The following is a 25,581-nucleotide window of genomic DNA, read 5'->3' as shown; positions in this document are numbered from 1 at the left end:
TCCTTTTTTATTTATTTTTATTTAGAAGTTACTTATAAGTAGGGGTGTAAATGGGTTAGGCCAGCCTATAGGGACCTATGGCCTAGCCTATATTAGGTTAGACTTGACCTATTAAATATAGTAAAATAGAACAGACCAAGACTTTTAAAAAAAATTATTTAGAAAACAGGTCATACGCTATTTTGTACATATCAGGCTTATAAGCTTAGAGACAGGCCTATATCGTATTATTTATTTAAAATATAATAAATAAAATTATTATTTTAATAATTTTGAATAATAAAATAATATTATTTTAATTATTCTTTTAATTGTTGAACATTTAATAGGTTTAAACAGGCTAATAAGTCTAGGGTAAGGTTTTTATTTTTTAAATATAGGTCAGACTAGACTAGTAATTCGGGGCCTATACAGGTTAATAGGTCAGGCCATTTCCAATAATTTTCACACAGACCTGGCCTATTTAAGTCAAAGCCTAACATATTTACACCCCTAGTTATAAGCGCATAAGATAGGCCAAACAGGTTTTGACAAAAACTCTTATAATAAAAAACTCTTTTTTTTTTATAATGAAGAAACTAAAAGCTTTTTTTTAAGCTTTTATCTGTTTTTCTTGAATTGTGTGTTTTTTTTAAATGAAGAGCTATAGAAATAGAGAGAGATAATTTTTTTGAAATATGTGCTTTTAAGTAATTTTTAAGCTAAAAATTAAATGTAACTATCAAATAGCTTTTACCTTTTTTGTTAGTTCTTTTTGTTAGTTTTAGCTTATAAGTAGTTTTTGGCTTAAATTTTGGATTTTTTTTTTTTTTAAATTAGAAGCTACTTATAAATAAAAGTTAGGTTAAATAGGTTACCAGAAAAACTCTTTTAATGAATTTTTTTTTATAACAAAGAAGAAAATTAAAAGTCAAAATTTTTAGGAGGAGCTTTTATAAAAGCTTTTCCTTTATCAAATTGTGTTTTTTTTTTTTTTTTTTTGTGAAATGAAAATTTCTTAAAATATATATTTTAAAGTAATTTTTAAGTTAAACTTTTTACGTACTTACTAAATAATTTTTAATTTTTTTTTTGAAGTTGTTTTTTTAAATTTTAATATTTTTTAATTTAAAAGAGAGGATACAGAAAAACTAACACTGAAAAGAGAAACACTAATTCCTAGGTTTAAATTTTAATAGTTAATTTCATTCGCATTCTCTACTCTCACACACAAATTTTGGGTAAATTGATCCCTTCCCCAGTAGAAATCAACCCTGGCACACTTGTGTAGCGAATTCGCGTCCCTCTGGCTGAAGGTCAGTGAATCACAGCCCAAAGGTTCAGACAAGAGGTGTATTTGAATATGAGCATTGTTCCTAAAGAGACCATTGAGGTGATTGCGCAAAGTATTGGGATTAACAACTTGTCTCCTGATGTCGCTCTTTGTGTTGCTCCTGACGTTGAATACCGCGTGCGCCAGATTATGCAGGTTCGTTTAATTATGAACTGTTTTTCTTTTTTTTAAATAATGGAGTTTTTTTAGAAATAAATTTGAACAAAAAGTGTTGAAGTTGAACTATGGAATATGCTCCTATCTTCTGTCTCTCTTAACCCAGTTTTGTTCAAATCTCAGGAGGCAATCAAATGCATGCGCCATTCTAGGAGAATCACTTTGACTGCAGATGATGTTGATGCTGCACTAAACTTGAAGAATGTTGAAGTAAGTAAAAAAAAAAAAAAAGTTTTGAAGTGGTTGGTTTGCTTTTCAGAATATTTTCATTTTTCACTTGTGGTGTTCTGGAGAAATCTTTGTTATCTTTTTACACATTTAATAGGGTTTGTTTGTTGGCTGTATGTAGTGTTCACTGTTTTGGGCTAAATTTCATAATCAGATCTGAATGTGTTTGGATGTGAGCTTTCTTCATGTTGTTTTAGTAAGGAAGTGAATCTTTCTCGATTGTGTTAATTGTGTATTTACTTTTTTCCGAAGCATGGATAATTTTCAATTAAGCAGGAATGATAGTTTTCAATTCTATTTACATCCTTTAGGATGAATCATCCCATCCTGTGATTTTTTATTTTTATTTTTTATTGTAGTTTTTGCTTACATAATGCAATGATTGGAATCATTTATCAAATCAAGTTATAATTTTCATAGCCATAAAGCAGCACGAGCTTCTAAAGATAAATGATAAGATACTCTTTTCACTTTTCAGTAATAATTGATGTGGTACTCACCGGTCAACCTTTTCAGTAATAAGTGATGCGGTACTCACCGGTCAACCGCAAGTGATTGGGTAGCACTAGCAGATAATAATCAATTTGTTTTGAGCCCTTATGTTTGGCCAAAAGAAATACTCAATGCTTTTGCCTAACAGTAATCTGAACCCTGTTTAAAAACATGCATAGATAGAAAAGGGTTACGGCCTATATGACTCTTGTGGATTTTGAATATTGTGAATTTTGTGCAAACTTATTATATCCATCGGTGATTGAAAGAAAACAAGTTTTCTTTAATGAACTGTGTGTCTTCATTATATTCTTGTAGAAGCAAAGCATTATTTTTACATGTAAAGCCTTTAATGTAAAAATAGTTTATTGGTTTTCTACTGTTATCTTCTGTGGTTCTTCATATATCTTTGTTAGATTAGGTAGTTATTGATTTATTCTTCCAAACTAATTGGCACCCCCAAAAACTGTTAAAGGACGTATGTTTATAGGTTTCTTTGTTTTGCATAAAAGTTGTATGCTTATTTGGTTTTCATGTGTCTCTGGCTTAGAAATGCTGTAGTGTAGGTATTTTGATCTTTGGAAAGATAAGTTTAAGCTTAGAAAGCAGAAACATCCTTTGTTTTTTGCAAGTTAAAAGACACATCTGAGAGCTATGTATGTGGAAACTTTTGAAGTGTATCGTAATAGTTCAAACTGGTCAGCTTACTCAAAGTTGTGGGAAGATGTATGTTTATTTATATACTGACTGAGAACTTGACTGTGAGTATAAGGATCTGTGTATAGCTTGGACTAAAGTTCTATTGTTTTCTGCTATTTCCAGCTAGAATGATATATAGTAGAAGTTTAGAACTGCCATGTGGACAGTTATGAGGATGTCTCATTGTGAAAAATGCATGATTATTTATTTCTAATCTCATTTTCAATATTTTTCTTTTAATGTCAGCCAATATATGGATTTGCATCTGGTGGTCCTGTACGGTTCAAAAGAGCTGTTGGACACAGAGATTTGTTTTATCTTGATGACAAGGATGTAGACTTAAAAGATGTAAGGGAGAACTCAATCATTGTCCCTTGAATTGGATTTAAACTTGGAGTGCCGTCACCTCCTTAAAATTATAGTTTGTGTTAATCATAGGTTATCGAAGCTTCTTTACCAAAAGCACCCCTTGATAGTGCAGTTACTTGCCACTGGCTTGCCATCGAAGGCGTGCAACCTGCTATTCCAGAAAATGCTCCTGTAGAAGGTAGGTCTCTAACCAGAAAATGCTCCTGGTCCTTTTATGAATATTTTTTTTTCCCTTATAACATTTTATTTGCAGTAATTTTGGCTCCTTCCGATGTCAAGAAGCATGAACAGAAGGATGTTAACCTTCCAGTTGACATCAAATTACCTGTAAAGCATGTACTATCTAGAGAGCTTCAGGTATCTAAATTATTATGCCACTGCGAGTATCTTGTTTCTCATCCTGTAGTTTATTTAGGTTAGTTTTATTGTTTCTTGCAGCTGTATTTTGATAAAGTGGCTGAGCTAACTTTAAGCGAGTCTGATTCAGTTCTCTTTAAAGAATCATTAGTAAGTTTGGCCACTGATTCAGGACTTCATCCATTAGTTCCTTATTTCACATGCTTTATAGCTGATGAGGTAATAATATTTGTCTTTTTATCATGTTGGTGGATAAGAAAGAAAATGTTGCCTTATTCTTGCTCATTACAACTGTGTGCTTCTCCATTCTTTTCAGGTTTCTCGTGGTTTGAATAATTTTCCTCTTCTATTTGCCTTGATGCGAGTTGTTCGTAGCCTTTTGCAAAACCCTCATATCCATATTGAACCTTATGTAAGTTCACCTCTTGTTGATTTAGTATATTTTTTTATATTCTTGCTGACATAAACATGATCTTTGCATAAGCAAAGTAGCATTATTAATATTCAAAGTTGGTGCACCGTTTTTTAATTGGAATTATGTTGTCTTCATGGAATCTTGAAAACATTGATTTGTCATTCATTGCTCCTCCATAAAGATGGCCCTAACAACATTTGGCCCGTGAAAATTTAAAAGCAAATAAAAAAGAAATAAAAATTATTCTTATTGTACTTCCTAATAGCCTGGCCTATAGGCTGGACCATGAGCCTGCAAATGCCAGGCTGGTGTCCTGTTTTCTGGCCCCATAAAAAAATGGGCTCGCATGTTTTCAGCCAGGCTGCAAACAGGCCAGGTTGGGAAGTTCCAGCCTGTTTGTCAGTGCTTGATGGCTTTTATTATCTAATAAAGTGATTTCCACGTTTATTTTTTATAATTTTAAATATAGAGATGCTGTTTGCTATCTTGGTTGAATATGTACGTAGAGTAGTAAAATGCAGTAGAATGAATAATTACAACAAAAGCAACAAAAGCCTTTCCAATAGGTTGGGTTGGCTGCATGGATCAAATGATGCCATTGTGTTTTTGTCATAAACCATGTCTTCAAAAATGCCTTTTAGATCAAAGTCCATTTTAATTGTTTCTCTTAGGGTTTCCTTTGGTCTTCCTCTACTATTTATTGGGTCGTTCTCGAGCTAATCAACACCTTGCTACTCTCTTTTGGACAAAAATAATAAATATTACGAGACAGAAGAAAAAATGAGTAAAAGGAATGAACAAAATAAGGCGTTATCCTTAGCAAAAGACATGACGAAGAAAAATAGAAAGAATAAACAAATGCATAAAAAAACTAAAGCTCTGCAGCCCCTTTGTACATCTGTGAGGGAGATTCCTTCTAAGAATCAATAAAAGAAACACCAAAGACAAGCCATAAAAATGGTCTAGTCTCAAATGATATCTAAGGCTTAGAAGAGTTCTTGAAGAAGCCAGCATTTCACTCCAGTTATATACACCAGAGAAAAACATATAGCCTGCAGGCATAAATCCGTTTTCTCCTTAGTCTGATGAAAACCCTGGATAGTGTTATAAAGAAGCTGTTCCAAGTTGAGAGGGCATAGCGGCATTCCTAAAGTTTTCCAAAAACACCAAATAAATTGATCCATAACGATCTGGTTGTAGAGCCTTGTAAAAATTAATGAGAAACCAATTCAGAACTGGACTAACAGATGTCACATAATGAGAGAGAGCTTTGTGGGCTATCCGAATTTGGAAATATCATTAGTGGTATTCTTCTTGACATATAGTATTGAATATTAAATTGTTTGGCTTATTAACTTGTTGCACCTGATACTTGACTACCAATTTTTTTATTTTTATTTTTCATGTGGTTCCTACTTCATTGTAAATCATGTAAGTGCTGTCTTTATGTTTTGATCATACATGGCTGAATAGTAAAGTATTTATACTCTTCAATGTTCTTATTGTTGCCACATATTTAAAAAGATTTTTGTCTTCTCTGGACAATATTTTTCCATGTTTGCAAATTGCAACTTTTATATTAAGCAATAAGAGTTCTAACGAATAGCATTTAGGCATGACATGACTAGGGTTGGGATAAAAACTCGGTTCAAATGAATGAGTTAATGTGAAACGAAACCTCTTATCTCTTTCTCTTTCCATTTTTTCTTGCTTCAGCTACACCAGTTGATGCCATCTGTTGTGACCTGCCTTGTTGCCAAAAGGTTGGGAAGTAGGTTGGCTGACAACCATTGGGAACTTAGAGACTTTACAGCTAACCTGGTTGCTTCAATATGCAAAAGGTGAGATATACTCAGTCTGTCCTGTTATATGTTGTGCATAAAGGGAAACGGAAACAATTTTTACCTGATATTTTATATTCGTTGTACGTTTGCTTCTTTGATTTTATTGTAGCAAAGCCAAATAATAATATATTTCTTGTGTATTTCCTATGAAATGCACCCTTGATTTTGGAGGTCCAGTCCAAAGGCCCACCACAATGTTTTCAATTTTCATTCACTGAATCAGTATGACTAAAGCTTATCCTTTTTGTTAAGTTCTCAAGCAACTTCCTAGCATTGCCCGTGGCCTTTGAAGATGTTGAACTTGTTACAGACTGTTGAATCATTAAATTGTAAACCGGAAATCTAGTCTTCGTTAATGACTTTAGGTATCTTGCCTACTTTGAAATTTTGTGTGGCTTATTTGTTGGGCACTTATTGATTACATTGCAAATTTGTCTTTCTTTAAATGTTTGTGTTGTCTTTTCATTTGGGTTTATCGAACATCGATCCCAACTAGTTTGGGATAAAGGTGGTGTTGATAGATATTAATGTTGTAAATGTTTGTATTATGCAGGTTTGGACATGTTTATAGTAATCTACAGTCCCGGTTGACAAAAACATTGCTGAATGCATTCTTGGATCCCAAGAAGTCATTGACGCAACACTACGGTGCAATTCAAGGGTTAGGAGCACTGGGACCCAATGTGGTATATGCCCCTCTCCCTGCTATTTGCAATTATGGAATTAGTCAAAGACCAAAAATCATAAAAATATTGTGAATGAAAAAATCAATAAACCAGAACATTTGTATTTATTCTATGTTGGAAATTAGCCCTGCAATGTGTATTGTAGAATGTTGTCTTGCATGGTATCAGAAATAGCTGATTGGAATTTGTTTTTATACCCAAAATAATAAAATAAAATTGTTTAGGTGCCTGGGAAGAAGAAGTTATTGTTTCATAGGAAAGATTGGGGTAGGAAGTTTTTGTTGGACACTAGGGGAAGAAATGTAATTTCGTATTTAGCAGCCTTAACAAATTTGATCCTTTAAGCTCAACCTTTTTTTAATCAATTAGATCACTAAACGAAATTGATTAATTTAATCCTTAAGGTTTCAATTTCTATAAAATTATGTCCCATAATATCATTTTGTTTGTTAAAACCACAACTTTCCAATGTACTGACTATATACGCTTATCGTTATACTTATCATTTGGTTCCCATGTTTGTTTAGGAAGAAAATGCTGTTTCATTGTAAATTCAATATTGTGAAGTATATTGAGACCTTAGTTAAATTCTTGATTTCGGGAAAAAGTAAGTTGCTGCATCTGCATGCTTGATGTTTATTCATATAACTTATTGAGCATAAAAGTAACATGGTTTTGTTATTTAATCCAATGGGCAATGGCATTCTTGAGAGTGAAATTGAATAGAAGTGGGAACTTTAAGGATCAAATTGACTAATTTCAAAACAGCCATACATGCATGTGATATACTTCTTAGTTGTTTGATTTAAGTCAGATTTAATACTTACATCTGAGGCCTTCACTTTGGATGCATATTTGAATGTAGGTTCGCCTTCTTTTGCTGCCAAATCTTGAAACATATATGCAACTTCTTGAACCAGAGATGCTTCTCGAGAAGCAGAAAAATGAAATGAAAAGGCATGAAGCTTGGCGTGTTTATGGAGCCTTGCTGGTAAGATATGTTGACTGATACAGATACTTATGAGTAAAAAGGAGGTGCTTTGAGAACTGAAAAACATCAGTCTCAGTGTATGGTTGATCTGATGATTGTATGTATTATTTAGCATGCTGCAGGTCAGTGTATATATGATCGACTAAAGATGTTCTGATGATTGTATGTATTATTCAGCGTGCTGCAGGTCAGTTTATATATGATCGACTAAAGATGTTCCCAACTTTTCCATCTCCTCTTCTTCATGCTGTCTGGAAGACCAATGCAAGAGTTCTTACTTCTTCAACTAGTGAGTATTTTACTTGTTGCCCAAGAAAATACTGGTCAAATGTTCATGCAATGTCTATCATAGTTTTTAAACCTGCTCATAGGAGGGAGGACACCTGGTGCTTGAGTAGTTGTTTGAATGGAAACCAATGTGTATAATAGCCACAAAGAAAGTGATCTTCATGACAATATGGGATGAAGCTTTTGAACCCGAAGCAATGGTGATATCTGGTCATAATTGTTTTTACTAAATCATATGACGTTGAAATAATAAATTGATTTCTTTTTTAAACAAAGCGAATGCATGTATTGAGGAATATATTTGAAATTAGAAATACAAATGTTTAATTGAATTATATTGTTTCATCAGGTAAATAGATTGCTTTTCAGAATGTTCTACTCCACGTGAATTTTTGGTTTGAGTTGGGAAGCTCTACATCATATAAAAAAACCAATGCACTTAGAAGTACTCATTTTTTGAATGTCAGCCATTTTCTTGTGGAAATGTGTTCATTTTAGTTTTTTTTTTTTTCATTTGGATATTATTTACTGGAGTTTTCTTCAGTTTAACCTTTCTAAGTTATTGTACTCAATAATGAATTCACATGTTTAGAAAGATTTTCTTTCTAAAAGAAATTACAAAATCTTTTCATTGAAAGTAACTGGCAATTTGACCAGTAATGGCTGATAACTATATGCTAAAGCTGGTAACCAAGTTCTTTGCTAGGATATCATCTAAGCTGCATTTCTTTTTTTTAATGTACTAAAGAGTAATGCTTCCAAACCACCTTGCAGCAGTTACAACTTCTTTTACTTGGTTGTTAGTTACTAATGTTATTCATAAAGGTTTGATGATATAAAAAGTATGCAGTAGTCCTCTTGAGACTTTCACAAGTCTGGTCTGTAGTTTGCCAAACCATAGTATCAAATATAAGCTTTGCACTTTTCCATGATTAGTTTGTATACTAACTCCTTCCCATAATTGATTATCAAGATAAACGCAAGGCAAGCCTTGAGCAATTAGAACACCAGCCACCTTTGAAGAAAAATGCTACTGATGGTGAGGTTGGTGTGGTTCTGACAAATTCCTCTCCATTTCGTAAGGAAGGGGAGGCAGGGATTCAAGCTGATTCAATCATGGGCTCATCATCATCTTCTGGACAGATGAAAAATGAGACCACGTTAGATGACGAAGTTAGAAGTAACAGGGATGATACTCAGGCATTGAAGACATCTGCTGCCCTCGCCCAGGTTTGGAAGGATGATCTGAATTCTGGTCGTATCCCGGTGTTACTGTTTGAGTTGTTTGGTGAAGGCATTCTTTCCTTCGTTCGGGCTCCTGAGATGTATATGTTCTTGTAACTTGGAGTATTATAATAACTTTGTTTATGCCTTTATGGATGGATCATGGATAACCTATAGATAATAATTTTGAGCAAACTAAACTTACTCCTTTGTATAAAATTTATAATTTTCTTTTGTGGTTCATGTGAAACTTGCCTTGATGCTTTATAATATGTTGGATGATATTGCTCATTGGATTTTGAGTAATTGCTACCATGTCAAATTCCTTGTTGCAGCCTGATGGAAATTCAAATAATAACCAAAATACTGATATGGGGATATGAACTGGTTATTGGATCTAGACAGTCATTACTCATCATTCTCATAAGTACAATCCCTTTTTCCTTTTCTGACAACTCAGATTTAAGACAGTTTAGTTCATAAAGATTTGAGGAATTCAGAACAAAAACAATTTAAGCAGATATTCTACTGAAAACAGAAATAACAACAAACAGGACATTAAAACATAACAATCCTTGCTGAACTTTAAATCTCTGAGCTTGAGTAGGGAGTAGTTCTTAGGCAGACACTTTATTGGACTCTCTTTCAACTGCTTTTTTCAGGATGCTGTCTTCTTCCAAGACCATCTGAACTGGTAAGAAACCCATTCCATCTGCCATGGCAAGCATCATCTGCTTGGTTTCCTTCTTGAATTCTTCCAGATCAACTGTGCCATTCAAGTTGTGATCGAATTGGATGAACAAGGATTCATAAACACGAGCAAGCTCATCCGGGTCAGGCTCCACATCAATACCAAAGTGGGTTTCAAAAACTCTCAGGCTTTGTAGCTCCTTCAACATCTCTGCATAGGAAAGAAGACCATCCTTGTCTGTATCAAGGTGAGCGAACAGGTTACACACCGAGATACTAAATGCTTCTTCATCCTCAAGGAAGTTGACAATGGTGTCACCATCCAAGATTTCTACACTCATCTTTCTCTTCTATTAGATGTCAAATGGAAGGTAGTTTGTATGTATAAAAACTTAAAAGCAGAGGATTATATGTTTGCAAATGCTAGTGCTAGTGCTTTGACGAAAAGAGTTGGATTCCTCCTAGTGTATATATAGCCATTGGTAGTTGGTTCCTAGAGCATAATAACTAGCATAGATACCAAAGGAAAAATGGTATCGAAACCTCCTCTTGTTTTTATGTCCCTTGTTTAATTCGTGTCTTTGTTTATTGTATAGCCAAACCGACTAAATTGGATGCTTCCTTACGTAAACCTTTGGGTCGTGATTGTTGGAACATGGAATTGTTCCCTGTCTACATTCCAGTAATACATAGATCTATGGTGGAAAATGATCGGCATTTAGGGAAGCATGATAAGATAATTATTCATCATCGGGGTAAATTATTTAAATCAAACGGCTTAGATCAAATGGGTCATGAGTGGGGTAATTGTTGTGCCCAGAAGTCAATGGGCCTTTGAAATTCCAATTGGCGGAATCAGCGTTGAAAGTCTAAAACCCTTTAAGTGTAGGCCGAACCAGTGAACAATAGCCTAGTTTGATTGGACATGGTCTTTCATTGAAATATGTCTAAGCGAAGCACGAGTTGATAGTCTTAAACAAGGGTACCCACGGATTATTTTAACACTATTCAATTAGCGGAATTTATGCTTTGCAGTTTGCAATATAAAGGATCTTCTTGGTTTCTTCTTCTTATTCTTTTTAACAACTTGTTGCCCCGGGGTTAATATCAAAGCACTAGAATACCTGTTTCTGAAAGGACTTTATTATCATATTTTAAGAAAAATGCATAGCCACCCTTTCGAACTTCACTTTAGATTAGCACGAGTTACTATATGTTCGGTTCTGTTAAACCGTATAATGATATCTTAAGGGTATGCGCTCAGAGATATCCTATGAATAGGTATCTTGGTTGGCTTATAGCCAATATCCCTATCATTGCGCACAAGCAATAGGCTTATAGCCGAGACGTAGGTGTGTGCACAGTGTGGGCAGAAGTAGTAAATGAGTTCAGTGTGTATACTTGGGGTCTTTAACCTCTTATTTATAAGGGTTACCTCTTGGGCTTGTGTAGATCTCCCAGTTGTAGTAGGATTTAACTTCCTTTCTGTTGGGATAGGGACTCTATCCTTAGCTGTCTTACTGTTTTATATTGTTAGAATAATTAGAGAATTATCCTTTAAGGGATCCTTGGGTAGGTGGTTAGGATATGTAAATATTCCATAACAGTTGCCCCCCAGCCCGGCAGTTCGGAAGCTCGGAGTGCTGGGGTGCCTAAGTTTGATTGATAGGTCGACCCTACCGAGGTACTATGATCCTGCCTTGGGTCTGGTGTGACTACCTCTTCTGGGTTTAGCTTTTTATATTGGCTTCTTTTCTCTTGAAGTCTCTGAGTGGTGAGGCGGTGTTTGCCTTTTTTGTTGACTTTGAGCTCGGCTTCTCTTGCCGAGATTTTTTAATTTGACTTGGCTTTTGCCTTGCCTACACTTTTGAAGGCAGTATATTTGCCTTTCTGATTTTAGCCCGGCTTAATGTACCGTGGCTTTTCTAGACTTTTTGCCATATTTTGTTTGAGCCCGGCTTCGCATACCGTCTTGATTTGTCTTTTATCTTAAATTGGGGTGTGATCCTTTTCTTAAGATCACATCTCTCATTTTCTGTCTTCATTTTGATCTCGGAGCCTGAAGCTATGGCTTAGGCTGAGTTGAAGCTCAAGGCTGAGGCCGAGCTTTAATCTTGAAGCCCTTCATTGGGCTGAATTGGAGCTCAAGGCTAAGGCCGAGCTTTTAAGCTTGAAGCCCTTCGTTGGGCTGAGCTGAAGCTCAAGGCTGAGGCCGAGCTTTTAATTTTAAAGCCCTTCACTGGACTAAGTTGGAGCTCAAGGCTAAGGCCGAGCTTTTAAACTTGAAGCCCTTCGTTGGGATGAACTCAAGGCCGAGGCCGAGCTAATGAATTTTGAAGCCCTTTGTTGGGCTGAGTTAAAGCTCAAGGCTGAGGCCGAGCTTTTAATTTTAAAACCCTTCACTGGGCTGAGTTGGAGCTCAAGGCTAAGGCCGAGCTTTTAAACTTGAAGCCCTTCGTTGGGCTGAGCTCAAGGCTGTGGCCGAGCTCTTAAATTTAAAGCCCTTCACTGGGCTGAGTTGGAGCTCAAGGCTGAGACTGAGCTCTTAAACTTGAAGCCCTTCGTTGGGTTGTGCTCAAGGCCGTGGCCGAGCTCTTAAACGGGAAGCCTTTCGTTGGGCTGAGCTCAAGGCTGTCGCCGAGCTCTTAAACTTAAAGCCCTTCACTGGGCTAAGTTGGAGCTCAAAGCTGAGACTGAGCTCTTAAACTTGAAGCCCTTCGTTGGGCTGAGCTCAAGGCTATGGCCGAGCTCTTAAACTTGAAGCCCTTCGTTTGGCTGAGCTCAAGGCTGTGGTTGAGCTCTTAAACTTAAAGCCCTTCACTGGGCTGAGTTGGAGCTCAAGGCTGAGGCTGAGCTCTTAAACTTGAAGGCTTTCGTTGGGCTGAGCTCAAGGCTGTGGCCGAGCTCTTAAACTTGAAGCCCTTCACTGGGCTGAGTTGGAGCTCAAGGATGTGGCTGAGCTCTTAAACTTGAAGCCCTTCGCTGGGCTGAGCTCAAGGCTGTGGCCGAGCTCTTAAACTTGAAGCCCTTCGTTGGGCTGAGCTCAAGGCCGTGGCCGAGCTCTTAAACTTAAAGCCCTTCACTGGGCTGAGTTGGAGCTCAAGGCTGAGGCTGAGCTCTTAAACTTGAAGCCCTTCGTTGGGCTGAACTCAAGGCCGTGGCCGAGCTCTTAAACTTAAAGCCTTCACTGGGCTAAGTTGGAGCTCATGGCTGATGCCGAGCTAATATATTTGAAGTGCGACGACGAGAATCTCTGTCAAATCGTTATCTTCTTGGATTTAGAGCTCCATTCTAGAGTCTCTCGGAGGATCAAAAGCCCTTTTTGCGGTAGGGTTTGTCTCCTTATATATATGTGTGGTTTCAGCAATTTCAGGGTGCGCGAGTTAGCCTGCAATCTGTGGCTTTGTGCTATACGGCACGCGTGTTCACCATGGATGGGAGTCGAAATTTGCAGTTTCCCACAGACGACGCCAATGTTCGGTTCTATTAAACCGTATAATGATACCTTAAGGGTATGCGCTCAGAGATATCCTATGGATAGGTATCTTGGTTGGCTTATAGCCAATATCCCCATCACTGCACACAAGCAATAGGTTTATAGCCGAGACGTGGGTGTGTGCACAATGTGGGCAGAAGTAGTAAATGAGTTCAGAGTGTATACATGGGGTCTTTAACTTCTTATTTATAAGGGTTACCTTTTGGGCTTGTGTAGATCTTCCAGTTGTAGTAGGATTTAACTTACTTTCTGTTGGGATAGGGACTCTATCCTTAGCTGTCTTACTGTTTTATATTGTTAGAATAATTGAAGAATTATCCTTTAAAGGATCCTTGGGTAGGTGGTTATGTTATGGAAATATTCCATAACAGTATATAACAAAATCCCACAAGTACATTTTTTTAAAAAAAATTGTGCTTGATAATCAATTACGGGAAGGAGTTAGTATACAAACTTAAAATTAGTATGTACCTGTCTTGGTCATAGCATGATACGATTCATAAATCTAACAATACTTTTGTATCGAATAATATAGTATTGTATTTTACAATATGTGTATTATATGATACAAAAATTAAATAAAAAATATAATTTTTAATATAAAAAATATAATTTTTAATATAAAAAATATAACTTTTAATATAAAAAATATAACTTTTAATATAAATAAATAAAAATTTGATTTGCGATTTAAATTAAAAAAAATTAAAAGGATTCTTTTTGGAAAATAATTATGGATTAGTTATGTCACTAATTGTTGAGAAATATAGTCTCACATTGGTTGTATGAGCAACTAATGTGAGGTTTATAAGGCCTTGGGCACTCCCACCCTTTGAGCTAGCCTTTTGGGGTGGTGTATCCCAAGGTTCCTTATATGGTATCAGAGCATTCGAAATCTCACCGCCTCCCACTTTCTTTGTAGTGGAATTTCCACATGTAGGTGGACTTGTATGTTGTCCACCCTTCAAGCCCAGTGGGCTCTCGTGTGAGGGGGTATGTTGAGAAATATAGTCTCACATTGGTTGTATGGGCAACTAATGTGAGGTTTATAAGGCATTGGGCACTCCCACCCTTTGAGCTAGCTTTTGGGGTGGTGACCTCAAGGTTCTTAACACTAATAGATGCTGATAGTGATAGTAGTGATGTTATTAGTCTTAATAATTGATAAGTAAGAGAAAAATTGGTTTGTATTTTAATTATTTATGTATTTTGCTTATTGGATTTTTTTGAAATTTGGATTTATATGATATTAATTATATTATATTTTTGTATTACGATTTGAAACGATTCACGATACACGATACAAAAAACTGGCCAAACAATACATAATATGTATTGCAATTCAATATCATTGGTCTCAGTAATATAATCCAATAATCCAATCAATTTTAAATGTAAAATTAAAATTATGCTTTTCTTTAAAGAGATAGGATATTGTTAGTTTGTTACTTACTACTAATTAGTATTACTACCAATGTCATTATCACTTTATTTCATCGTTAGATCGATTATGTTGATCCAACAATTATATTTGTTTCAACCTTTATATAGTTATGATTCTTTATATTTAACGTGAAAACATTAAATATTAAAAATTATAATCATACAAAACTGAAAATAAATATAAATTATTGAATATAGGGAGAAGAAAGAAGTTTTTAAAAAATTAAATCATAACCGTTTGATCAATATAATTGATCTAACGGTAAAATAAAAGGGTAGTGGTAGTGACATTAATAGCAACACTAATTGATAGTAATTAGTAAGAATGTCTTATTTCCTTTTCTTTTCTTTTTTTATAACAATCCTATTTCCCTTTTAGAATGAAAAAAAAAATGAATTCTTTTGTCTGAAAAAAGTTAAAAATTCTTTTTTTTTTTAAATAGTGATTCAAATACAAAACAATTAAAAAAATCATGATTTTAAAAAACGTTACAGAGAGAGGGGAGGGGGGCTGTAAGCCTGTAACAGTTAGTGTGTGGTAAGTTGGACAAAATGTCCCCAACCACCAACGTAGTGGTTCTAGACAACGGCGGCGGCCTCATTAAAGCCGGCCTCGGCGGCGAACGCGACCCCTCCGCCATTCTCCCTAACTGCCTCTACCGCTCCCCCGCCTCTAAAAAATGGCTCCACCCAAATCCCCTCAACCACGCCACCACCACCGAACAAGACCTCACCTCTGCCTCCGTCCGCCGCCCCATGGACAGAGGTTACCTAATAAATCCAGACCTCCAGCGCGAAATCTGGTCCAACCTATTTTCCTCGATCCTCCGTATAAACCCTTCACACTCCTCCCTCCTCGTCACGGAACCCCTCTTCACTCTGCCCTCCATCCAACGCTCAATGGACGAGCTCGTCTTCGAAGATTTCAACTTCAGGTCACTCTACGTTGCCGACTCACCCTCCCTCGTTCACCTCTACGAGGCCAGCCGCAGGCCCAATGGGCTCGTCTCCAGGGCCCAGTGCAGCCTCGTCGTGGACTGTGGCTTCTCCTTCACGCACGCTTCCCCTGTGTTCCAGAACTTCACCCTAAACTACGGCGTTAAGAGGATCGATTTGGGTGGGAAAGCCCTCACCAATTACCTGAAGGAACTTGTCTCCTTTCGCGCTGTTAATGTCATGGAAGAAACATTCATCATCGATGATGTCAAGGAAAAGCTTTGCTTCGTTTCCCTCGACGTCCCTCGCGACCTCCACATCGCCAGGTTTTGTTTCTTCATTTTGCTTACCTATTATTTTTATTTTATTTTTTATATTATTATTATTTTACTAGACTAATTCGATTCGAGTAGAATTATGAAAAAAATATGTATCATTTCAAAAGAGGTAAAGTTATGTCATTTGAAGTATGAGTGTGCAAAATAACCAAAAAAGGTGGGTCGAACCATGAACCGAACCAAACCGTCCCATAAAATAACCAGTTTTTAAAAACCAGTTCAAGAACCGAACCGGTTTTTAAAGAACCGAACCGGTTTTTAAAGAACCGAACCGGTTTTTAAAGAACCGAACCGGTTTTTAAAGAACCGGTTCATGAACCGAACCGGTTTTTAAAGAACCGATTTAAGAACCAAACCGGTTTTTAGAACCGGTTCCGAACCGAACCGAACCATTTTCAAATCAAATCAAATTAATTTTTATCTTTTTTTTTTAAATTTTTAATTTTTTTTCTTTTCAATAGAGGGTCGACCCGAACCGGTTCCGAACCACTTCCGATCCGAACCGAACCACTTCCGAACCAAACCATTTAAACCAATTTGGTTTGGTTTTTCAAAAAATCCGATTCGGTTCGACCCATGCATATCCCTAATTTTAAGTGAGAGAAAGAGATAGATAAAGGGAGAGAGACTGGATCAAAAAAAATAAAGGTGTAGATCCCACCTCTTTGTGAGAGTGAAATGACATAAGTTGTGTCAGAAACACTTTTCCCTAGAATTATGTAGGTGACAAAGCTCTTATCAATTTTTAATATAGTTGCGTTCCTAGTGACTCAAAGCTTTTCTTATCAATTTTTAATATAGTTGCGTTCCTAGTAACTCGAATTCGAGACCATGGTTAAGTTGAAATAACCCCTAGTCAGTTGATCCACGTGCTTGATGGTGTTTTGTTATTATTTTTGAATCTTAGCTTATGTCTTATATTTATTTTTGTTATGTTAGCTTCATTTCATGGGAGTGGTTTATATTTATTATATGTTGCTTCATTTCAATATAGGAAGAGTGGAAAAGAGAATCTCTTCAGGAGCACATATGTGCTACCTGATGGTGTTACATACACGAAGGGGTTTGTTAAATATCCAGAGAAAGCGTGCCAATATCTTGCTTTGAGGGATGGTGGTTTTCCTCCTCCTTCTATTCCACCTTTGGAAACTAGGAGGGATATGAATTGCAACGAAATTGTTGAGCAGCCTGAGGAGGACAGAAAGAGAGTTGATTTGACAAAAAATGTATATGCTGGCATTTATTTATTTTTAGTGTGACATTGATTTATGGCAATGATTTTCATGTTTTTGCTTAATTTTGCTTTGTGTTCCTGTAGGAATTCGACTTGACAAACGAACGGTTTCTTGTCCCGGAGATGATCTTCCGTCCTGCTGATTTGGGTATGTCTTTGTGTATTTTAATTCTAGTACTATTTTCAAATGACATACGAGTTAATTCTTTGGATGATGAGTTTCTTTGAGTGGAATGTAAATGAGGATTTTAATTAGTCTAATTTTGATCATTTTCTCATTGTGAATAACATACTGCAATGCTGCAGGAATGAACCAGGCTGGGCTAGCAGAGTGCATTGTACGAGCTGTTAATTCCTGCCACCCACATCTCCACCCTGTGCTCTATGAAAGGTAAATAATTCAAACCATTGGATTTGATTCTTCTCTCCTGTTTGTGGATGTTTGCATCATTTTCTTAATTCTCGTTCTCATTTTTCATTGCTGTGCGTGCATTTTCTCGGCAGCATCATTTTAACTGGTGGAAGCACCTTATTTCCTCAGTTTGCTGAGAGACTGTAAGTTTGTTTCGGCCACTACACTTTGTACCGTGATGCCATAAATTTCTTGCACTTTGTTGACCTATCTTTTTTGGCCTGTGTAGCGTGGTGTACAAATTTAAATAATTGATTCTAAATGTTGTAGAGAGAAGGAGCTTCGGCCTCTAGTTCCTGATGACTATCATGTGAAGATAACTACTCAAGAGGAGTAAGCATCTTTTCCTTGATAGTTTTGTTTCATTTCCTGTAAGTAGAGAATTTCCATTAAAGAACTTATGGTTCTTCTACAGCCCCATACTGGGTGTTTGGCGAGGAGGATCGCTGTTGGCATCGAGTCCAGATTTTGAAGCAATGTGCGTGACCAAGTCTGAGTATGAGGAGCTTGGTTCTGCTAGATGTCGCAAGAGATTCTTTCATTAACTAATGCATGCAATCAACATGGCTATGCTAATCTTGTAAGTAAGTATATTATGTACTATTTATTTATTGAGATTCATAAAGATGTCTTTCTTTTATTATTCTGTATCATTTCCTATAAGACAGTGAACTGCCATTGTAACGTGTGCAAATGGAGAATAGTGACTAAAGCCACTGTAAATTACTGCATGGTTCAGCCAATGTTTTGTCCTGTTATCTTTCCAATGGAATCTTGCTTGGGACCAAGGTGTGAATTCTGGATGATCATCTTCTCTAGAAAGGGTTTATTTGAGAAGCCAAATATTTAGTCTGCAGTTTTCAAGTGAGCATGATACAGGCAGACCGGTGTTTTGGATCAGGGTCCATAGGATGGTGACTTCCCTTTCATTTACAACGAGTTAAAGTGTCACCTAATGTGGTCTTTGCAAAGATTTTGCCACTGGCATATAATATAATGCCCGTTTTTTTTTTTTTTTTTTTTACTTTAACAACTTAAATGTAACTTTTAACTTTAAAAAAATGTGCCAACCAGACTCTTATTAATTTATTTAAATTACATTATTTCCATTTTTCTTAATTCTTTTATTTTTTTCTCATACCCGACAAGTCTCTACTTCCTATTCTTAGTCAATTTCAGTATTACAAAAATCGGCTTGAACCGGTTAGTTCGAATCGTAAATCGGTGAATCGGTTAGATAACCGGTTTGAGTTGCTTAATGGATCAGACATGATATCGAACCTAAGTGAACTGGTATAAACCCACAAAACTCAGTCAGTTTGGAAAAAATCGGATGCATTATACAATTTTGAAAGAAAAAAAGTTATAGATTTGAGTCCATCTTGCTTCTGCATCTTCCGCCTTATGATGAACAACACTAGATCTCTCGGCTGACAACAACAAAGACTTGTTGGTGGCAGATCTAAGCAATGGGTCGTGGATTTGGGTGCTGGGGTGTAGATCTACAAGTTTGGTCACATATTTGGTGCGAACAGAGACAAATATTGCTTAAGAAGTAGCTAGTAAACTCAGACCCATAGTGACATCTCTTCTTTGCGTGATCGATTTGTGGTTGCTGGGTGTGACTGGTTGATATTTTCTTTGCATTAGGAGGAGGCTGCTGTCAATGAAAAATGGACGTGAAATAAAGAGGTATTCAACCTTTTCTTTATTTTTTGGGTTTGCAGTGACTGGTTTAATGATTTATGGGCTGTGTAAACTATGTTTGAAACCCATAAATCATAAATAATTTATTTGTTTGCAGTGATTTATTATGGGCCCAATAAGTCTATTAATGATTTGGGTTTTATGTTTTAAGTCCATAAATTAAAATGTTACAGATTTGTAATAAATCAAAGCCCAAATTTACCAAATGGTGATAGCTCAGTTGGCGCATGGGAGCTGAGCAGGTGGGGTGAGAGCATGTGTTCGATCATCTCCAGTACCACCTTTTGGAGGAGTTTAAAGCCTTAATCCTGAACCCGCCCCGAATCGGACTAGTCGCTAAGTGACGAACCGATTGAAATATTCCAAAAAAAAAAAAGGGCCAAAATTGAATTGATATTATTTCTTAGATGTATTTAAGTCTTTTTAGAATTTTTAAGTATAAAATATAAATTTTCATATACTTATCCGAGCCAAACGGTTCAATCGGTGAGCCATCGGTTAAATTAGTGATCTAGTAACCCTTCAAAGCACGGACACGCTCCCTGGAAAAAAATTTGCGTGTCAGACCCGTGTCCCACACGGACACGCTTCGACATGCTCGGACACGCGTCCGACACGCAGTCAACATTTGGGGACACACGGTCAACTCTCTGACACGTTTTATCGACACACGGTCAATTTTTTCGGACACGCGGTCAACGCTCGAACACGTTTTTTTTTTTTTAAATCTTAATTTTATTTTGTTAACTAAATATAAAAGAAAGAGTAAATACCCTTCTGGGTCCCTAACAAAAAACACGGTTCCCACTTTAGTCCCTTACAAAAATAAATTAGTCAGTTAGTCCCTAACAAATTCAAAGTGGACCCATTTTAGTCCTTTTGAGGGACTAATATGGGATTTTTTTGAATTTGTGAGGGACCAAGATTTCAACTAAATGAGTCCACTTTGAATTTGTTAGAGACTAATTGACTAATTTATTTTTGTGAGGGACTAAAGTGGAGACCGTGTTTTTTGTTAGGGACCAAAAATGGTATTTACTCTAAAAGAAATAATTTATAAATTAATTTTTTTCTGTTATGAAATTTGACATGAAAAATTAACAAAGTACGAAAAATTATTTATATTTATATTTATGTTACGAAATTTAAATATTTGATTGGTTATATGACTTATTATGGACTCTTATATGTATTAAATATAAATTATATTATATATATTAAAAATTTTATTTAATATCAAAACGTGTCCTAACATATCGAAATATGACATTTTTTAAAATTAACGGTCAGTGTATCGTGTCGTATCCCGTATCTGTGTCCGTGCATCATAGTAATAACCTAGTATCCCGACCAGGTCAATGATGGAATCGGGTGTAATAACATTTGTCAATTTTATTTCATCTAGTTGTACCTAAACGAGTACGAATATAAAGTTATATTCATAGAGCGAGTAGGTTGTTTCCTTGTGGTTCTTAACTGTTTTAAACTTTGCTTAATTAAAATAACTTTTCTTAATTATTTTATTGAATAATTTATTATTTCTCACTTATTCTTAATTAATTATTTGCACTTAAATTTTAAAAAATAATTATTTAATTTATTAATTAAAAAATTTCGCCTTTAATTTAAAATGAGACAACCTCCCTTCTCTTCAAATTTTTAAATAACATAAAGAAATTGGTATACAACATTTTAATATTTCAAATTCTCATTATTTTATATTTTTAGTGTTTTATTTAAATTTATAGATTTAATACTTATTTTATTATAAATTAAAATATAAAAGATTTAAAATAATTATAAGGGATATAGATTTCTCCTATTACAAGAGAAGAATTTTTTTTCCTATAAACACAATACAAAGGTGTGTTTATAGTTCTAAAACCTAATATACTTTGTACTTTGACTATATGATTGGGTTTGTTTAATTTTTTTTTTAAAAAAAGATTTAAAACTTTTTCGATATAATGTATTTTGGATATAAAAGAAAAGAAAAAACATCTATCCTTTTAAAGGATATAAATTTATATCACTTTAGATCCTAATCGTTGATTTCCGTCAATCAACAGTTATACTCTATTAGGTCAAACTCAATGGGCCAAATTTATTATTAATTAATTAATAATTTTGATCCAATAAATTATAACCGTTGATGGAGAGAAATCAACGGTGAGGATCTAAAATTATATAAGCTTATATCTTTTAAAATAACAGATGTTATTCCCATAAATAAATTAATACAAATAGACAAAATCTTAATTAAATCAAATTATGTTTTAATTCTCTAAAATCATAAGGATGTATCCATACACCAGTTACCTGTATTAACTAGTATGGATGCTAACAGTGAAGGCCCTATTCTTTGACAAAGGCACCTTCAAAACTAACTGGACTGCAAAAACTCATTTTAAGGTCAGTTAACTGATCGAATGCAATAGTATGGGACTAACGCAATTTCCTATCTGCAAAGGGAATGAGCTGCATTTTTAAATATTCACTTGTTTCTACTGTTCATAATATTACCTATGTAGTTCATATGCAGATTCTAAACAAGTTACTACACCCAAAGTATACCCCACATACTCTTATATAAACATATCTAGTCTCGTTTTAGCAAGCGGTGGAGGAGAAATGAGTTCAAGGATCAATTCTGGAAACTCTCAAGTATACTGATATTAAATTTTACTAAGATAATACGATGCATAAAGTTCTGCATTTTTCACACTCAAACTAAAGGAACTAGCCAATCCTGACAATAGGTCCAAAGATGCTCTTTAACTCCTTCAAATAATCCTCATACACCTTTGTTTCTATCTGCTGGCTGTTATCAAGCAAATTTCTGGCTTTCGCAATCACTGAACTAATCTTCATTTTGTCTTCTGGACGAAGCTTAGATCTGATATTAATATTATACACAGCATTCTGTATCTTGTAAACATAATCATCCAAAGCATTCATTGCTGTAACTTTCTTCTGGTACTTCTCATCTTCATCCTTGTATTTCTCAGCTTCTTGAATCATGCTCCGAATTTGTTGAATTGATAGTCTTCCTTTGTCATTGGTTATGATAATCTCTTTCTCATTGCCAGTGGCTTTTTCCTTAGAAGAAACAGTTAGGATACCATCAGCATCTATAGCAAAGCAATCTTCCATAAGAAGGCCTCGTGGAGCAGGAGGAAGTGAAAGATTAAACGAACCCAACAAGTTATTATCGCTGGCTCTTGTCCTCTCACCCTCATAAACCTCAATCAAGGCAGTTGATTGGTTATCTACAGTTGTAACAAAAGTTTTTGTCTTCTTTACAGGAATGGTAGTGTTCCTAGGAATCACCACACTCATGAGATCACCTACTACTGATACACCAAGTGACAGCGGTGTAACATCCATTAACACTATATTCGGAACAAACCTATTGCTTTTACTCAACAAAGCAGCCTGGACAGCTGCTCCATAAGCAACAGCCTCGTCCGGGTTGATGCTCTTGCAGAGATCCTTCCCCTTGAAGAAGTCCTGCAATAACTGCTGCACCTTGGGAATCCTACTAGAGCCACCAACAAGAACAACATCATGTACATTACTCTTGTCCATCTTGGAATCAATAAGACACCTATCTACGGTCTCCATGCATTTTGTAAAGAGGTCCATGTTGATTTCCTCAAACCTTGCTCGAGTGATTGATGAACATAAGTCAATGCCCTCAAATAAAGCATCTACTTCAACAGCAGTATCAACTGCGTATGAGAGTGTCCTTTTTGCCCTCTCACACACAGTTCTCAACCTCCTCAGGGCTCTTGGGTTCCCACTAATGTCCACTTTCTTCTTCCTCTTGAACTCCTGTGCAAAGTAGTTCACAATTCTATTATCAAAGTCCTCTCCTCCAAGGTGAGTGTCTCCAGCAGTGGCCTTAACTTCAAAGACATCACCCTTAATTGTGAGGAGAGACACATCAAATGTACCACCACCAAGATCAAAGATAAAAATATTTCTCTCACCAACACAATTAGATCTTTTTTCAAGGCCATATGCAAGAGCTGCAGCGGTGGGTTCATTGATTATCCGCATAACATTGAGGCCAGCAATGGCACCAGCATCTTTGGTAGCTTGACGCTGAGAGTCATTGAAATAAGCAGGAACAGTAACAACAGCATTCTTCACCGGTGACTCCAAATATGCCTCTGCAATCTCACGCATCTTTGTGAGGACCATGGATGAGATTTCCTCAGCAGATATTTGTTTTTCCTGACCCTTGTATGAAACAAGGATCATCGGTTTGTCATTAGTACCAGCAATGACCTTGAATGGCCATAGCATTAGATCATTCTGAATAATGGGATCACTATATCTTCTACCAATCAGCCTTTTCGCATCTGAAAAAATTAAAGAATAAAATTAATAATTTCCTCTTCTGACTTTTTTTAAGTTTTCAAATTTCACTTTCAATTAACTTTCATTCCAAATTATTGTTTTAAATTATTGAATTAGGACGTTTTCTTGAAAGGTAAGATTTATGTTAAATGCAAAACATCATTCATGTTAAATATGAATTAGGTAAGATTTATCCGTTAATGAAGTTAATAGAAGTAACATTCAGAGAGAAGAACGTTGAGTGAATTTAATAACTTAGCTGCTAATCTGAACAAAGAAGAGTTAGAGAATGAATTTGATAAACTAAAAAGTAAAGTATTATTTTGTGCCGCAAAATAAATAACGAAAGTTAAGTTATAATTTGTTCATCTAAAAGCAAACATAGAAATAATAAATGTAGACATTTAAAGGAACCCACAAAACAGAAGAATATTCATTTATTACCAAAGACAGTGTTGGTGGGGTTGGAGGCAGCCTGATTCTTAGCAGCATCGCCAATCAACCTTTGGTTGTCAGTAAAAGCAACACAAGAAGGAGTAATAGTGTTGCCCTGGTCGTTGTGAATGATCTCCCCGCGATTGTGTTGCTCTTGCCATACTGCAACACATGAGTATGTTGTGCCAAGGTCTATTCCCACCGCACATCCCTCATATTGTTTTGCCATTCTCTTTCTAGTGATTGTAGAATGTGTTCAAAAGATTAGAGTCAGACATAGGAACTCATATAGCAAAGAGGAAGAATTCATTTTGATTTTCATAATTGAGAAATTAAATATATAAGTCATACATTTTATATATGTATATTATTATTGCAATAAATTGAATTTATTTTCTTTATGAACAATCAAGACTTATTCTCATAAATGAATGAGTAGACCTGCAATGCTTCATAAACGAATGGAGGGTTAAAAAAATTAAAAATTTAAGAAACCCTGTTCTTTGAGTGAAGATCTCACTTGTTTGTACCATGTCACTGTTAACTTTGTAAATTTATTTCTGTTAATTTATTCTTATAAGTTTGAAGAGTCTTTTACGGTAACCTATTTGAAAAAACAAGGTACTGAATGTATTTGGGAAATCCAATCCCTCTTTCCAAAAAATTTGAGAACTCTTAGTGAAAAAATTCTTCCTTCTGGGAGTATATTCATCTTTGTAAAATTACATATTGTAAAATCACATGTTTAGTTGGCAAAAGAGTGAGTGGAAGCAAAGGTGGTGAATGAGTGAGTGAGTGCATCATTCAAGACCAAACTTGAAGCATAGAGAGATAACAGTTTTACCTTGAACCGACCGTGAATGAAAAAACAGTTGCGATTCTATCTGGCCTGTTTTGCTTTCAAAGCTTCTCTTCACAAATTACTCTTTGGAATACTCGAACGTCTCAAAAACTACCTCATTCTCTCTCGACTCGAAGCAATATTTCAACTCTGTTCTGAACCCTTTTGATATGTTTATCCTTTTTTTCTCTTTTTCTTTTTCCCTTTGTTAACTTTTTCCTTTTGACCTTTTTTTTTCCCCAAAGAAGTTAGTATCAATATTATTATTATATTTTAATTAATTTTTGTGGTTATTATTTTCACAAATTAAATTTATTAATTATTATTAATTCGTAATTAATAATTAATTATTAATTAATGAAAATTAACAATTAATATATAATAATAACATTATTTGATAATAACAATAACTTATTTTTTTCCAATGGCAAAACACAATGAAATTTTGGCTCAACAAACTGATAGGGGGTGATCAAGATTTAAATATTCAACAAACAATATTTAAAAGAATTTTTAAAAATAATTGAAATAGAAAATACGAAATTAAGAACTGTTAAATGAATGCATTAAAAAAACCTAATTTCTGATCAATAAAAATATAA

The 25,581-nt window shown here is 35.3% G+C and overlaps 4 protein-coding genes across 9 annotated transcripts; 2 read left to right on the top strand and 2 right to left on the bottom strand.

The window, feature by feature from the left end:
* Positions 1–1,214: 1,214 nt before the first annotated feature.
* Positions 1,215–9,332, top strand: LOC133285170 (transcription initiation factor TFIID subunit 6-like). Its single transcript, XM_061482356.1, has 12 exons — positions 1,215–1,468; positions 1,613–1,699; positions 3,155–3,256; positions 3,347–3,455; positions 3,531–3,634; positions 3,716–3,853; positions 3,951–4,046; positions 5,766–5,890; positions 6,447–6,579; positions 7,445–7,570; positions 7,748–7,859; positions 8,832–9,332. The coding sequence occupies exons 1-12, from the start codon at positions 1,343–1,345 to the stop codon at positions 9,197–9,199; spliced, it is 1,626 nt and encodes a 541-aa protein (XP_061338340.1). The 5' UTR covers positions 1,215–1,342; the 3' UTR covers positions 9,200–9,332.
* A 108-nt stretch (positions 9,333–9,440) lies between these two features.
* Positions 9,441–10,221, bottom strand: LOC133285190 (uncharacterized). Its single transcript, XM_061482378.1, has one exon. It carries the CDS (start codon positions 10,111–10,113, stop codon positions 9,700–9,702), a length of 414 nt encoding a protein of 137 aa, XP_061338362.1. The 5' UTR covers positions 10,114–10,221; the 3' UTR covers positions 9,441–9,699.
* A 4,990-nt stretch (positions 10,222–15,211) lies between these two features.
* LOC133285133 (actin-related protein 6) lies at positions 15,212–18,699 on the top strand. Of its 6 annotated transcripts, none has more exons than XM_061482305.1 (8): positions 15,212–15,973; positions 16,980–17,211; positions 17,304–17,367; positions 17,526–17,610; positions 17,724–17,774; positions 17,902–17,964; positions 18,047–18,211; positions 18,371–18,699. In XM_061482305.1, the coding sequence occupies exons 1-7, from the start codon at positions 15,264–15,266 to the stop codon at positions 18,174–18,176; spliced, it is 1,335 nt and encodes a 444-aa protein (XP_061338289.1). In that variant the 5' UTR covers positions 15,212–15,263; the 3' UTR covers positions 18,177–18,211; positions 18,371–18,699. The 6 variants fall into 6 exon arrangements, with proteins under 6 accessions (XP_061338289.1, XP_061338288.1, XP_061338290.1 ...); XM_061482304.1 differs by having other exon boundaries at positions 18,300–18,699; XM_061482306.1 differs by having other exon boundaries at positions 18,296–18,699.
* A 3,214-nt stretch (positions 18,700–21,913) lies between these two features.
* On the bottom strand, positions 21,914–25,113 carry LOC133285132 (heat shock 70 kDa protein 4-like). The gene is made up of 3 exons (XM_061482302.1): positions 24,983–25,113; positions 24,148–24,374; positions 21,914–23,705 (listed from the first exon to the last, which is right to left on the bottom strand). The coding sequence occupies exons 2-3, from the start codon at positions 24,365–24,367 to the stop codon at positions 22,078–22,080; spliced, it is 1,848 nt and encodes a 615-aa protein (XP_061338286.1). The 5' UTR covers positions 24,368–24,374; positions 24,983–25,113; the 3' UTR covers positions 21,914–22,077.
* Between the last annotated feature and the right edge of the window lie 468 nt (positions 25,114–25,581).

Source organism: Gastrolobium bilobum, unplaced genomic scaffold (genome assembly GCF_033153095.1).
Source record: "Gastrolobium bilobum isolate Gb01-03AN ecotype WA unplaced genomic scaffold, APGP_CSIRO_Gbil_v1 utg7917, whole genome shotgun sequence".
Lineage (NCBI taxonomy): Eukaryota > Viridiplantae > Streptophyta > Magnoliopsida > Fabales > Fabaceae > Gastrolobium > Gastrolobium bilobum.
Note: the sequence above shows the minus strand (reverse complement) of the source record. Positions and strands in the feature narration are given on the sequence as shown.